The 16,517-nt window shown below is 38.3% G+C and overlaps 1 protein-coding gene across 1 annotated transcript in view; it reads right to left on the reverse strand.

Annotated features, from left to right (window-relative positions):
* The window catches only part of POLN (DNA polymerase nu), a gene marked incomplete at both ends in the record, with an annotated part of 92,537 nt that overhangs the window by 47,571 nt on the left and 28,449 nt on the right, over positions 1-16,517 (reverse strand). The window contains 3 exons of the mRNA XM_080638377.1: positions 7,122-7,236; positions 7,656-7,733; positions 9,254-9,311. Of these exons, the coding sequence (XP_080494503.1) occupies positions 7,122-7,236; positions 7,656-7,733; positions 9,254-9,311 (251 nt within the window). The remainder of the gene's footprint in view (positions 1-7,121; positions 7,237-7,655; positions 7,734-9,253; positions 9,312-16,517) is intronic.

Here is a 16,517-nt window from a genome sequence, read left to right on the forward strand (position 1 = left end):
ATTATAGGTGGTAGCAGTAGTGGTTTGTGTTATACCTTGGTTACTGGACTGCTCTTATCTCAACCTGTGGGAGTTACATTCTTTCGATTCCCCTCCCCATCCCGCCAGGAGTGGGGGGAGAAAGAGGGGGGAGTAAGCAAGCGGCTGTGTGGTTCTGGGTTGCCGGCTGGGCTTAAACCACGACACGAATGTTTCTAGATTAAGATTGCATTGATTTAATCTCACAGAGAAACATGGTCCCTTAATCCTGGATGTCCTTGAAGCCTCTAGATACCTCAGAGAACTCTTCCCTCCTCCTGACAGTTCAACAGGCTCCCATTTATGCACATGCTCATTGCAGACCCACTCTGAGGCTCCCTGAGCTCCTCTGTGATTCCTGTAGGACCCAATCTAGGAAATGTGAACTGATTATATCATTATTCACATTAACAATTTTTGGCTACCAGGTTTGGAGTTTTTGGCTTTTTCTTAGTATAAGATGGAAGAGGTACCACCCTGGAACAGTTGCCCAGCTACTGAGGGACAGCAACTCAGTTGTCTCTTCACCTGATAGGATTCATATCCACAACTCTGCCTCCCAGTGACATTTAATTAAAGCATGCTGTAATTGCAAGGCCACAGTTACGCTTAGTGTCCTCCAAGATCACACAGAAATGAGACTATTGTGCAAAAAAACCACAACCAACCAAACACAAAACACAGGCCACCCCAAAACATCAAAAAGCATAATTCATGAGTTCAGAAGGAAAGCAAACATGAAAGTACTCACTATTTTATTTAGAGTACTCAGGTGAGAGTCATAAATCTTTGACTTTCGTCCCTGTAGCTACTACTAACAACCAGAATTAAAGAATCACTAAGTAAAAAACAAATAAATCCCCAGATGGGGCTGAAATAGAGAAATCCCTTTCCAACTGAACACATCTGCAATACAATCACAGTGTCATAAAAATACAGTTATGAGAGAGTCTGAGAAATACCCTCAGCTATCCTTGGAAATATTTGTCTAATTGTCCCATTCCTTCCAGTGATGGAAATTCTTCAGCCTTCATAGGTAATCTCCATATTTATCTACCTTTAGTATTCAAAAGATTTCTTTAATTGAAACATCTCTTACAACAGGGTAAGTCCACTCATTATTCTTAGTTCACACTCTATCCAATTCTTTGCAATAACCTTTTATTATTTGTAGACTTTTGTTATGTTTTTACTAAATCACCTCTTAACAAATCCAATTATTTCAACTTTACAATATTTGCTGAACAGAATCTCAGATGCAACATCCAAAGTCTAACCTTTCTTTCTATTTTCCTGGGAGGAGAGAGATGTTGAGTTGAATACTCTAAGATCTAAAAAGTTGAAGGGAGGTCCCCGATCACATAGCTCTTACATAAAAGTTGTGCACCACAGCCCCTTGAAAAGAGTGAATCCTGCTCACTTATTTCAAAGAACACTACTTCTCCAGCAGATATCTTCAGGTATGGACTCTGGACCACTAGCTGTCATTGTCGTTTTATAACAGCTTTCCAAGAGGAGTTCAAATGCAAACTTCTGTCATTAGAATTGCTCATCAACTTCTCTTAGATGGTTCTGTGGTCAGGATATAGCCTTTTTCACCCTCTGAGATACATACTTTGGCATTGTACATGGAGTTTGGCAACCCAGCATTGGGGTTTGTATTCTATTTTAGGTTTAGGAACCTAAAATATAGGGAATAAACATAATTTGCAGATATTATAGATGTTTATATTACATTGGAACATGCTGATAACATCTTCAGGATTAAAATGGTTAAGCTAGTTCCAGACTCATACATAATACAACTGTATTTGTATGGCTAGGCTACCCTCAGCACCCCTGATGGAAGGTATCACTATGTTCTCCTGGATACAGTTAATTTACCACTATGAAGGATCTCTAGTTCTCAAAGGCAGATTTCTAAAGAAGCAGAAGAAAGGACACAATCCAAAAATTTTAAGTAGAGTCTAATGCTTGAGTCATAGGAACTCTGAAGCAGTACTATCTCAGTTCAAGAACGCAACTCACACAAGAAAGCAAGTATCAGTCAGGTAGGATGGAATCATGTATTTATAGTGTACATATATGCTTAGTTAAATCAAGACACTTCCAGGATTTTAACCCAACATGGTCAATATGAGTATATACTATGACAGAGGAACAACAGCCTATTGAGAAAGGTGACAAAGGAACAGTTTGAAAGAGATTGTCACTGCACCTCTAATTAAGAAAGAAATTGCAGCTACCTAAAACACTGTGGACTTATTTTGCAGCCTCTGTCTTTGGAACTGTTTTTAAGATACACCCATCACCTGCATTTTAAATATAATTACTTAACTACTTCTTTTTCATTTATTGTGTAAAAGCTAGATTATATAAGTGAGAGCAATTTCAATCTAAGATCTCTTGTCATTTGGATGTCTTATGGCAGTTAGGTCTCTTGGCAGGTCAGACAGCTGGCCAAGACAGCTCTCATCAGTTCAGCACCAGGCTGATGATTTAGCTTTCAAAGGACTACAACTGCCATAGGACATCAAGAAAATATCACACAAGGTGGTCTTGCAGGTAGCTGGAATCCATTCTATTACAAATTTTAAAATGTTTAGGTAAGCCTTGAAATTCTATGTGTTCAGTGGCAAGTAGGTCATTAACGTAATGCACTTCTGGTGTTCTTGTAATAGCAGGTGTTGACCTGTCTTTTAAGGCTTACTCTTCATAGAACATAATACAGTACTGGCAGTAAGATAATGTTGGTAATGGCTTATGATCATTTCAGACAGGATAAGAGTAAGATTAGTACTAAGCATGTACAAGTGAACATTAAAATGTATTTATATCATCTTAAGTTTTAGCCAGGGTAACTATGCTAGATGACCAGAAAATACATTGGATGTAGATGGCAGAGATGAGTTTGGACTTTCCACTGATGAAGATAGCCGATAAATGCAAATCTATTGCAGAGTGGCCAACAGACACATTCAATGATCTTTATTTCCATGTGAAAAAAAAAAAGCACTTTAAAGATAAAACACGAGACCAAGAATGACATTACTCAGAAATTCACATTAAGTGACCAGTTAACACCAGCTTCTGAGAGTTTTATCTGAATAGCAATTTCATGACAGTTCTGTCAAACAGTACACACTTTAATAACTATCTACAGCAAGTGATATCTACAGCACTTACAGCAAACAGTTGAGCATAGTACAGGGAAGGCCAGACCAGTGACGTCTGAAATGAGCTCTCCCTGTAAGCTAGCCCCAGGAGTACCTGATTACAGCTGCCTTGCAGAGAGGATTGCCCTTCAGCTAGAATTATTGGGTTGGGTATGGTGTTGCACATGATACCGAATTTCAGAATGAAAGTCAATACCTCCATTCAGCCTTTTGCTGTAATGTACAGACATAATTTGGGTTGACAAGGGGAGAGAATATAAAACTAAAAAGTGAAGGGAAAAAAAAAACAACAATAAACACAAGTGATGCACAATACAATCGCTCACTACCTGCTGACTGATACGCAGCCTGACCTGAGCAGCGATCTGGCTCTTCCAGGTAAATCCCCCCTAGTTTCTATACTGGGCATGACGTGCTGTGGTATGGAATACCTCTTTGGCTAGTTTGGGTCAGATGTCCTGTCTCTGCTTCCTCCCAGCTTCTTGTGCCCCTCCTCACTGGCAGAGCATGAGACTGAAAAGTCCTTGATCAGGGTAAACATTACTTAGCAACAACTAAAACATTGGTGTGTTATCAGCGTTGTTCTCAGACTAAAGACAAAACACAGCACTGAACCAGCTGATAGGAAGGAGAAAAATGACTGCTACAGCTGAACCTAGGACACACACTTATGCATATCTACACAGCACTGTTAACCTGTGTAAAGATTCCTCATGAATTATGTTGAATAGAAACACGGATCCAACAGATTTCCAAGAGAGATGCATCTTTAAGGTCCCAGAGACAGACTGAGTCATGGTAGAGCATGCCTAATTAAATTATGAAAGGAAAGCTTTTATACATTAATTCAATCAAAAACCCATACAGCTAACCTCTTCAGAGAAACTGGCCACAACCTGTATTTGTTGCCAAATGCTATAAAGAGCCAGTAAAGATTTTCCCAAACCTTTAAAATAGAGCTTGGCTGGACTCTGTGGTGTTGCTCAATAATAATTTTGTCCAATAACAATTCTTTATTAATTAGGGTTTAATATCTATTAGTCTAAGGAGTTTTAGACGCAGAAAACCTCCTAAAAGATACCAACTAACATGCATTGGGAAGCTTAGTTTTCTTCTTCTGAGAGGAAGCTTCAGAAACTAATTTATCTTCATAGTTCTCTTAGAGAAAACACCTTTTTTGTTTAGGTTTTCCAACTGACCAAAATGTGTTGAAAGACATGTTGCAACGTTGTGCAATTCCTTCAAACAGAATAAAATATCTGGTATGCCACTTGGTCCATCACTTAAAGGATTAAGACCCATAGAAAATCAGGACCAAGCAGAGAAATAAGGTTTGTTATTTATTTTGCTCTCCCTTCTCATAACTCAGGGTGGAATCAACTACAATAAAGTCAACAAACTATTTGTTTGCCCTAAAGATTTTGTTTACCAATAGTGAACTAAGAGAGATGAAGAAGTATCTGCAATGGGAAAGTACTTGTGAAGCTTGTGATTTTATGTCTTCTTTTTGGTGGTAAATAAATGAAGGACAAAATTCCAAAGCCCAAGGTGAGTTCATACATTCAACAGGAGCAATCAAATTTGTCAGAACAAATACAGATGTCTACATGTGAGCTGGCCACCCCAGACCTACTTTGTTCTCAACAGTGAGAAGTTAAAACTTTTAATGTGCAATCAACCTTATTATACAGGGAACATCAACAATAGGTCAAATGAATCTCGCCATGTATATAAGAGATGTTCAGGGTTAGATGAGATTAAACACTCCCTTAAGTGTTTCTGAAATTAGTAACAGTCATATAAGAGATTTAATAGAAAGCTACTTCCAAGCATTAGATTTCCTGAAGCTTAAAAGAAGAATCATTATGTAATGATTTTGTAGACACACCACGACACTTCTGTCTGATAAAAATATTTCCCTGTAATATTTCATTAAATTTAAAATTACTGTGTAGCAACTCTAAGAGGTTGACGGCTGCCAAGAGCTGTGAGGTAGCTGAATAGAATGGTGTTTCTGGAGCCTTGCCAAGAGTTGAGACAAAATTTGACTCATCTTCATGCATACATTTGCAATATACCTCCAAACTAAAATAAGGATTTAACTCCATCACGAGGTTCTAGTGATACCCTGTTACAGCCAAGACTTGATTATAATACCAATAGAAGCTTCAAAGTGGCTCTGAAGAGAAAGGTGATCTTTACATAGCTATATTCATTGGGATGGTTTGTGACCTTGAATTGTGTTTTCCCAGAATGCACATGCCCTAAGCACTGATTCAGTTGTTGGCAGCAGGATAAGTATAATTTGAGCTCCATTTTGTGTCTTTATACTACTTCACAGTATACTACCAAATACTGCAGTGAGTAGGAAATACTGTGCTTGGGAAGTCTACACATGCAGGAATTTAGAAACTGTAGGATAGGAGCTGAGCTAGATCAGGACTGATGAATTCATCATGTCTATTTTTGCTTTCATTTTCAGCTAACAGTCTTCCAACAAAAAACAGAGATAAAAGATTAGAAGAGAGAGAGAGGAAGGACATGGAACTGTTAGAGCAAGTCCAGAGGACGCCACAAGGATGGTAAGGGGGCTGGAGCACCTCCCATATGAAGACAGGCTGAGAAAGTTGGGGCTGTTCAGTCTGGAGAAGAGAAGGCTGCGTGGAGACAACAGAGCAGCCTTCCAGTATCTGAAGGGGGTCTATAAGGATGCTGGAGAGGGACTCTTCATCAGGGTGACATCTTCATCATAGTGATAGGACAAGGGGGGTAGTGGATTTAAACTTAAACAGGGGAAGTTCAGACTGGATATAAGGAAGAAGTTCGTTACTGTAAGGGTGGTGAGGCACTGGAATGGGTTCCCTAAAGAAGTGGTATATGCTCCATCCCTGACAGTGCTCAAGGCCAGGCTGGACAGGGCCTTGGGTGACATGGTTTGGTGGAAGGTGCCCCTGCCCATAGCAGGGGGTTGGAATGAGATGGTCTTAAGGTCTATCCAACTCAAACCATTCTATGATTCGAAAATACAAAAATTGCATGACACTTACCTGACAGGATCCAGTTCAATCTGCTTATATGCTATAGCATTTTATTCAGTCTTTTTCTGACTTATCTGTTCAAACTGTAAGCTTCTTGACATCTATCCTGTCACTTATTGAATGCTCATGTACTTTTGAGCACAAGGGGAGTCCCAGTCTCAAGTAAGATTTTTAGACATCACCATTATATGAACAGTAATAAGAAATACCTTCAAACAACTAAGCAACTAATATCCCATCTTTTTTGATAGTCAATCCTTTGATCTGCAAGCTGAAGAGATCAGTCAATAATAATCTGGGAATGGAGATAAGAAATATTTTCTTTTAATTACTGAAGTGCCACTTTTTCCAAGTATCACATCATTCATCAGAAGATGGAAGCACTAAACCCTAGGAGTTCAAAGGAATCCCATGAGCTCTAGTCCCTCTATTTCTTGCACACACATAATTTGATTCCACTACTTCTACTGGATAACCAAGCAGGTTTCAAAAATTCTTGTACTTTTACTGAGAAAAGTTTTTCTGCAGTTTTCCAGATGGAAAATTTTTTATTTATATTTGAATTCTGCTCTGGATTTTTCAAAAGAATTGGTGAACAATAATATAGTGAGAAAGTTATCAGCATGCACTGCTCAAAATACATTATCGTACCAGCTTTAGTTCCAAGGCTTATACTGGTCAGTTGGATTGCACCGTTTTAACACATGGTAATTATCACCATGGAGAAGAAAAGGCTTAGAAAGCATGGAATGATAAGTCCTGCTGTGTTAACAATAGATACTGTAGTAAAATACTGTCTTTTATTATCACTACACAGTAATACCACAGTTCAGGTTATTCTTACAATTTTGCCTAATTGCTATTAAAATAATGCAACATTTGCTCTTACCACTGAGAAGCCAGTGTGGAAAAGATATCGGTGGTTTCAGGTACTTGGAACAGTTTCAAAAGTTCTGGTTCAGATGATAAGTCAGCAAGGATCCTTAACTCAATATGGGAAAAATCTAGAAAGCAATGTTAAAATAAATCTCTTGCTCTAAAACAAAATTGTACCTGCATTTTAACCAAACTATCACAAATTAAAACACAAGTCTGGACTGTTCAGTCATTTCCTCACGCTCAGAAAAAACAGATGCCTGTAAAAAGCTCATCCTGAAGTAATTTCAGCTAAAGATCACAAGGTGTCTGATCACTTTGTTACCTTCAGGTGTCAATCTTATTAGCTCTTTGTTTCTACTGACAAGCTTACATATCATCTACTTCTGAAGCATGCTAAGGAGTATACATCATATAACAATATTCATTAATAGTAAGAGATGTGACAGCCTTGTAAAATATAATATCATCCAAAGGAGACGGAAAGAAGAGATGACAGAACCGTGGACATTAATATGTATGAGAATAATAATACATACTATCTTACCTGCTGCTAAAAATGTATATCCTTTTTTTGACACAAACAATGTTCTTGGGGAAAAAGTTATTATTTCCTCTTCTTTTCCTAGAAAGGAGATAGACATATGAGTCCCAAACCCCAGTTCAAAAATACTGTGTCGCAAACCATAGGAGGATGTAAACAACATACCAAGGACACAACTTAAACTACACAAAGAGCAATGTAAACAACCTAGCAGAGCACCGTCAGCATCACAATTATTTTACTCTATCAGTCATGTACAACATCTTTGTCTCTGCTATTCTTGCAGTACAGCTTACTTCTCCTTTTTCAAAACCAAACCCTTCCCAAAACATTAGCTAACAAATATCTACAAAACTAGCATTATCCTCAGATCACCTAAGGAGGCATTCAGATAAGGAAGGGTCTAGAGATGAGCTAAAAAAACAGATTTTCATATATTTGAATATGCTGCAGTGATATGGTAATAACCAAATTCTGATTTACAGGTGGTAGGGGGACTGCAGTTGACATTGGCATCCAAATTCTAACTATAGAAATCTACAATAATATTGCAAAGCAACAATGTACACTGACAAGGTATTATAAAAAACGCATCCTGGGAGTACCACTTGTCTTGGTGTAGAAAGGAATGGTGGTTAGAAATACAACAGAATTAACCTGATCAGCATGAAAATGGAAAAACTAAGTGTGCCTTGATATAGGAACGAAAGACTTAAAAATACATTTGTGAGAATCACCTATTACATTAATTGGACTGTTTCCAGAAAGGCCTATGTGCCATAATTACTCACAGCAGCTCAGGTTTACACAGGCACTGCTCACACATTTTTTGGTAACAACTTCAAAAATTTACTTACAAAAATCAATCAGGTAGATAAAATAAAACTGCTGTCAACATTTTACAATGTCTTCAACAGACTTCTGTTTTATGATGTGTCATTTCAAATGCATGGAGTGAATAGCAGCGAAAAGGCAAGCGTGCCCTCTCTGAGAACCAAGTGCAACAAATGTGCACCATTTCCCAGCTATGGATGTAGGTGTTCAAGGAGAGTTTATGCTGGCAAATCTTTCTCTTTTATTTGAGTCTACTATTGCGCGTTTCTCTCTTTATCACCTGGGTCATGCTTTTCAACACTTTACTGTGACTCCCTCTGAATCACCTGCCTTAAATCCACTTCTGTTATTACAAAGAACACATCTGACTATTGGTGTTTACTTGCGAGGTTGATTAAAATGACCCAGCTTGAACACCACCTCAGGCAAAGCCTTACAAGCTGAATTCACATAAAATCATCTCTAGGATATTTAATGGAGTCAAGATGTGTAATTTCATCTGGAAAAAGAACAGTGAGATAGTTGAACGGAACAAAAATATCTCAAAGTTCATGAGTATTAGGTCAATGCTGAACCAGCTTTTTTTTTTTTTTTTTTTTTTTCAGGAACAGTCAGCATAAAGTACTTGGTTTAAATGCTAATGTACAACTAAGCACCAATAATCTATTCTGTTCTTTAATGGTGGAGCTATCGCTCTGCTTTAAAATATAGCTTAGCAAAATAATTAGATAAAATTGCCTTTTCATGTTAGTAAAAACAGAGTTTACCTTTTATGTACTGTTTCTTTGTGATTCTAACTGGATGTTTAGAGATACCTTGAATGTTCTACAAGTAAGAAGAATAAAAATGCTTAGTGAAGTTAAAATTTATGAAAACATGTTTATGAACAGTTCATAAGCAGCGTAAGAACATCAGTGATACTAATGCCAACAAGTTTTCCCTGTAAAATAAATAAGATTAACCCTTTGCCTTTCAAAGGAATCTTCACACTTCTGTAACTATTGATACTTTTAAATAGATGCTCTTCCTTGAAAATTGGAAATGTAAGAACATTTTCCCACCAGCAGCCTTTCCAAATCCTAATCTCTGGATGCATCACAGAACATAATTAAAAACTCAATAAAAATAATTTCCTCCTTATTTGAACCTGTATTTTTTTTTAAGATATGGTGCACTACTTTCAGACAAGAATATATGCAAACCCTGCCTTAAGCTAATGGAACAGATTCTTCTTCAGCCTCCAGAAATTTTTCTAATATCTATTCCCATTTTTTGGAAATGCATGATAAAATAAAGGAGCTCATTGTTAACTGCGACATATCAGGCAAGGTTAAAAGTGAGAACTAAGTTTATCAACAACCATGCAGGACTAGGAATAACAGGAGATTTCTCTTTAAAGGTCTACATTCATAGACCTCAAGCAAAGCATTGAAGATGACACGCAAGCTTCCTTCTGTTATTTTAAGTCATTATGTCTCATCATCTAGAAAGGTAACACATGATATGAGACAATGTGTATCAAGCTCAATTTTCAATGCAATCAATTTGCAAGTGGTTCAGGAATCAGGTGAACCTCCTACTGTTATGTAATACTATGAATTCAGGATATGTGAATGGTGCTACATAATTTCCAAATCAGAATGATCATTTTCTACATAATTTTGAACTCAAATTTGTTATTTTAAACTTGAGGGATGTAATCAGTCTGCAAAAGCTATTGGAATTTAAAGCAGAAGTAAAAGAACTAAACCCCCAAAACAGAACTGTTTTCATTTCTAGCTTTAGTATCACCCTTAAAGATCTATAATTTAAATGTATTAAAGTTGAACACCCACCACAGCACCACACACACAGAGACAGGAAACTATTACACAAAATACATAATATTTTCACAGCATGCATAAACTAGAAACACTGCTCTCAATCCATCAATACCAAATTTAACCCAGAAGAAATACTTGCTATATTTAATATTTTATTCTTCAGTTTCTAGAAACAACATAAAAAGGACATGGAGCTGTTGAAGCAAGTCTAGAGGAGGGCCATAAAGATGATCAGGGGCTGGAGCACCTCCCGTATGAAGACAGGCTGAGAAAGTTGGGGCTGATTCAGCCTGGAGAAGAGAAGGCTGCGTGAAGACATCAGAGCAGCTTCCAGTATCTCAAGCGGACCTATAAGGATGCTGGAGAAGGACTCTTCATCAAGGACTGTAGCAACAGGACAAGGGGTAATGGGTTTAAACTTAAACAGGGGAAGTTCAGATTAGATAAAAGGAAAAAGTTCTTTACTGTGAGGGTGGTGAGGAACTGGAACAGGTTGCCCAGAGAAGTGGTAAATGCTCCATCCCTGGCAGTGTTCAAGGCCAGGTTTGACAGAGCCTTGGGCAACACAGTCTAGTGTGAAGGCTGGAACCTGATGATCTTAAGGTCCTTTCCAACCCTAACCATTCTATGATTCTATAATTTTAAAAGTTGTGGGAATGGTTATTATAATGCTATTAACCTTATTTTGAAATTGGTAGTTATTTAATCCACACACAAAACTAATATTTTTATTGATAACTATTGATTTTTATCAATAACAAGTTGGGGAGAATGACTGCTTGCTCAAATGAATAATATGCAGTTTAAGTGGCCATGGAAGGTAGTAGATCCTCAGAAGTTTTGAAAATTAAGTCCTTTATTATGTATCTGGACATGAATGTGGGAGCCTCATTTTATATATTAAAAAAAAAAACCAAAATCACAACATTTTAATTCTGACTTAAATCACTGCAATGGTAAGGATCATTGCATGGACTTTTCACTGGGCTCTACACTGGTATTGACATGTACCTCCAGCACAGGTTAAAGAGTTGTTTATAGTTCCTCTCACTGATTATCATTGCTTAACTCATTACCTTCAAAATCCTGGACAAAGTGAAATACACAAAAATTCATTTCAAAACCTATCTACAATGGTAAAAATAAATCACTATATTGCCTTCTTGTTTTCACTGACAGCATATGCAGAAAGTCTGCTTTCAATGCACTTTTAGAAGTGTTACTAATACTTCTGAAAAACACTAGGAAGTAATTGCAAGTGCAAAATGTACTGTCACTTGTAAATTAGTTAACAACGCATGATTTGAAAAGTTTTCAGAAAAGAAGTAACTCAAGAAACATGACAGCGGTGATACTCATCTTTAAGCTATTGCAACAGCCTAATAAAATCCTCTCATCTAGTTTTAGATGTCTTTAGGCTGGTCGTTGGTCTAAACTAGCTGCCTGGAATTGCTCTAGTCAGTAGACAAAGATAGGAATCTCCAGTGGATACTTCAAACTGTCTGTATACGAGACATACTTACAAGTTGACCTAAGATTCCCTGGAGATGATGTTTTCTAAGCCTTAGATTATCAAATTTGGTGAGATAAATTTACCTTAAATATTTAAAAGGATGAAGAAGGACACTCATAAGAATCTTCCAAATGGAAAATGTTTCTCTGCTTCAGTTGAAAATTAGGTGACAGTTTTACTGTATCACAAGTAGAAGATTGATGTGACTTTGGTAAATTACTATTACCACCTGGACTACATAATAAAGCCTATATTTTTGCTTTTATGTATTTATTTCAAGTATATTTCTGCAAAACCTTCAGAGACCCAATCTGAGACGTGACTCTTACCCATTATCGTTAGAAGAGGCATCCACACCTTGTTAGAAGTTAGAGAAAAAAAATTGAACTCTCTGAACAATTATGCTCCACCAGACAGAAAGGAATATACTTGAAATGGTTGACGGAAAAGCTGGTTGTGAAAGTTAACCATTAATAACTCTCTTCATTGTTTCTGAGGGGGGGGGAAAGGTCAAGCTATTCTAGTGGATGATTAACAAGAAAACCCTAGCACTGGTTAAAAAAAATATATATAAATAAATAAAACCCAACACTATAATCCAAAATTCATTTCCAGAGGGTCCAGAAGGATAGAGGAAGCCAAGGCCCCAGTTTCAACTATGTTTGAAAGGTTGTAAAGATCAGGGGAAGTTCTAGAGTGCTGGAAGAAAGCAAGTGTCATTCCTGTCTTTCAGGAGGGCAAGGAGGAGGATGCAGAAAATTACAGGCCAGTCAGCCTCTCCTCAATTCCTGGGAAGGTGATAGAGCAAATAATCCTGGAAAACATTTGTAAACATATTAAAGTCAAGATGATGATCTGTGGTAGTCAGCATGGATTTACAAAGGGGAAATCATGCCTAAGCAGCAATAGCCTTCTGCAATGGAGTAACTAGCTCAGTGGAAGAAGAGAGAGCAGCAGATGTTGTTTACCTTGACTTTAGCAAGGCTTTCAAAACAATCTCTCATAAAAGCCTCATAGACAAACTGATGAAGTACAAGCTAGATAAGTGAACAGTGAGGGGGACTAAAAACTGGCTGAACTGCTAGGTCCAGAGGGTTTTGAAGAGTGTCACAAAGACCAGCTGTAGGCCAGGTGTTAGCGGAGTACCCCAGTGGCCAATACTGCTCAACACCTCCATTAATGACCTGGATAACAGGACTGAGGTGCAACCTCAGTAAGATGGCAGACAATCCAAAACCTGGAGGAGTGGCTGATGCATTAGATCGCTGCTCTGCGATTCAGAGGGACCTCAAGAATGGAGAAATGGGTTATCAGAATCTCAGCGTTCACAGTCTGCTTTGCAGAAAAGTACTTGTGGATCCTCATGAGAAACAATTTGAACATGAACCAGCAATGACCCTTTGTACCTAGGAAGGCCACCACCACCCTGGGCTGCATCAGGAAGAGTGTCTCCAACGTGCCAAAAGAGGTGATCCTACCCCTCTGCTCAGAATGCCCGATGGGAAGTATAAAGATGGAGCCAGATTCTTCCCACTGGTGCCCAATGACAGCGCAAGAGGCAGTGGTCAGAATTACAGGAAATTCCATTCAAACATAAGAAATAACTTTTCTACTGTGACAGTCACTGGATCAGATTGCACAGAGAGGTTGTGAAGCCTCCATCCTTGGAGACAGTCAAACCCCAACTAGACACAGTTCTGAGAAACTTGCTGTAGTGGATGCTGCTTTGAGCAGCGTGATTGGACTACACAATCTCTAGTGGTCCTGTCCAAACCTTGTGATTTTATAATTCTGTTTTCATAACATGACAGTAAGTGATTAATGTATGTATCCCAGTGCTAACCACCTGCCTTCTCTCTACTTCACCTGATTTCTGACTGAGACAGAACTGAAGCCTTCATAGTTTGAGGCAGTGGAAAGCCACAGGACTCTGCTTGCATTGCCAAGCAAATAAAAAAAAATAAATTCTATATTATATATATAAAGCACCCTTGTAGCATAACATTAAAATTCAAAGACTAAAGGCTGAAACAAACGGTAGTCAGCTGGTGTATCTTGTCTTAAAATGCAAGCTCTTAGAAAAAGAGTTGTATTATCTTGATTATGGAAATGCATGCAAAAATGTACAACGAAGCTTCATAAATCATTTTGGTAAACCTGGAACAAAATTGATAAGAACTACTTGAGTGTATAAATGGAAATCTCTATTTTTTACGGTTTTCACAGAATCGTAGAATCATTTAGGTTGGAAAAGACCTTTTAGATCACTGAGTCTAACCATTAACACTGCGAAGTCCATCACTAAACCATGTCCCTAAACACCACCTCTACACAGCTTTTAAATACCTCCAGGGATGATAATTCCACCACTGCCCTGGGAGCTTGTTCCAATGTTTGACAACCCTTTCTGTGAAGAAATTTTTTGTAATATCCAATCTAAACCTCCCCTGGCACAGCTTGAGGCTGTTTCCCTTTGTCCTATCACTTGTTACTTGGCAGAAGAGACCGTCCTCCACCTCACTACAACCTCCATTCAGGCAGTTGTAGAGAGCAATAAGGTCCCCTCTGAGCCTTCTCTTCTCCAGACTAAATCCCTCCAGGTCCCACAGCCGTTCCTCATCACACTTGTGCTACAGGCCCTGCACCAGCTCCATTGCCCTTCTCTGGCCCAGCTCCAGCACCAAAATGTCTTTCTTGCAGTGAGGGGCTCAGATCTGAAAAGAGGATTCGAGATGTGGCCTCACCAGTGCCCAGTACAGAGGGATTATTACTGCCCTAGCCCTGCTGGCTATGCTATTGCTGATACAGGCCAGGATGCTATTGGCCTTCTTGGCCACCTGGACCCAAGCTGGCTCATGTTCAGCCAGTTGTCAACACATCAAACAACCCCAGGTCCTTTTCCACCGGCATCTTTCCAGCCACTCTTCCCCAAGCCTGTAGCATTGCATGGGGTTGTTGTGATGCAAGTACAGGACCTGGTACTCAGCCTCACTGAATCTTAGGTCGTGACAGTTAGAAAGCTTAAAAACCTCACATCCCTAGAACTGCACCTTTTTCACTTTTTTGTTGTCAGTGAAACCGTCTTCTTTCTCCAACTACAAGCATTAAATCATTAAAGATTAAATTTTATAATATAATCAGCAAACTTAAAAGAGCACCAAATCTGATCTGCACTAAAGTTAAGTTGAGGTATGATAAACACAGACTGGCTGTCTTTTTCCTGGATCTCCAAAGCTGATACCTTTCTTCAGCAGTGGACCTGCCACAGAGGGATATAGCACTCCACCAATTCATCATCTCTTTTACAATTTCAGTTACTTGACACGTTTTCCAGCATCTAGCTGGTTGTTCGATCACTGGTTTTTGGTTAAACTCTTCATAAAACATCATGCTGGAAAATAAGGGGGCATAGGCATGGCAGAAAAAGAAAAATATCTCACTCGGAACACTAGATTAAAACTGTATGTGTTGAAAAACAGATGGCTGATTTCTTTCCTCCTTCCTCCATAATCTGATTTCTTGCCACTGTAATCCATCCTGACTGATGATCCTTACTCCGGTGTTTAAGCACAAGTGAGAAATCTTTTTAGTTCGTTCGAAAAATATGTCTATTAAAAGTCGTTCTCCTTTTGTCTGTGGTTTCAGGTGAAGGGAGTGCAGATCCTTGCCTACGCTGTTAGCTGCTGCATACAGAGCCATTCAGAAACAATGACAGACTTCACTGTTACAAGACGACTCAGAATCTTGATGTCTATTGGAGCCTCACAAACACAGCTTTCTCATAAAGCATTTAAGCCTAGCAAAAAGGATGCTCTAATCCATAAGGAAAGCTGCTGTATAAGCAAAGAGTAGAATTATCAATGAAAATAAAACCTAATCAAAATCCAGCAAATGCCATACAGTTCCCAGTTTGATGAGTTCACGCTCAATCTGTTACACTTTCTGTGGAGCTTTCCATTTTTGGTATCCAAAATTCTACATTTACATTTGCAACTGAGTTTTGATTCCTTCCTAGGTTAAAAACCAGTTACTCTGGTTCTTTCAAAGGATAACAGTATACAGACATATACAGGATAAATTACCTCTGAAGTCAGTATAGTTATACTTCACCTAATCACAGAAGCTGGTGGTGCTGCAAACAGCAGGGAGGGGAGCAAAAGAAACACCAAATAAACCAGCATCAGTAAGTTACTGAAATAAATGGGAATGTCTGGACTGCAGAGAATTCTGTGGACATTTGATTCTGATTAATTCCTGATCTAAGGACTTACTTAAGAATAAGAACAGAGACAAAACTTACTACTGAGATAAGAGTAACCTTTCATAAATGTACAGTGTGGATGTGTCACAAGGGAAGATCAAAGACAGCCAAGGATTCAGACTGAACAGATATAAGGAAGCAGCTAGATCAGGTAAAGTTATAATGTAGATCTCCTTTGATGTGGCAACTAATCCACTTGCTGTTACAGTGAAGCACAGTGCCGAACACTAGAGCAAAATAAAGACAAATAGAGGAATTATATAATTTTTTTACTGTGTCTACTAATGGTAGCAAATAGCAAAAGCTAGCTGCATTTGTTATGAGCAAGAACACTTACTGGGAATGTGATCTTTTTAGATTTCATTACTCTTAATAGCTGTTGCTTCAGAAAATCAATTATTTCCTAATACTTGAGAAAAACATAGATTTTTCTC

The sequence above is a fragment of the Psittacula echo genome (assembly GCF_963264785.1).
Source record: "Psittacula echo genome assembly, chromosome: 1".
NCBI lineage: Eukaryota > Metazoa > Chordata > Aves > Psittaciformes > Psittacidae > Psittacula > Psittacula echo.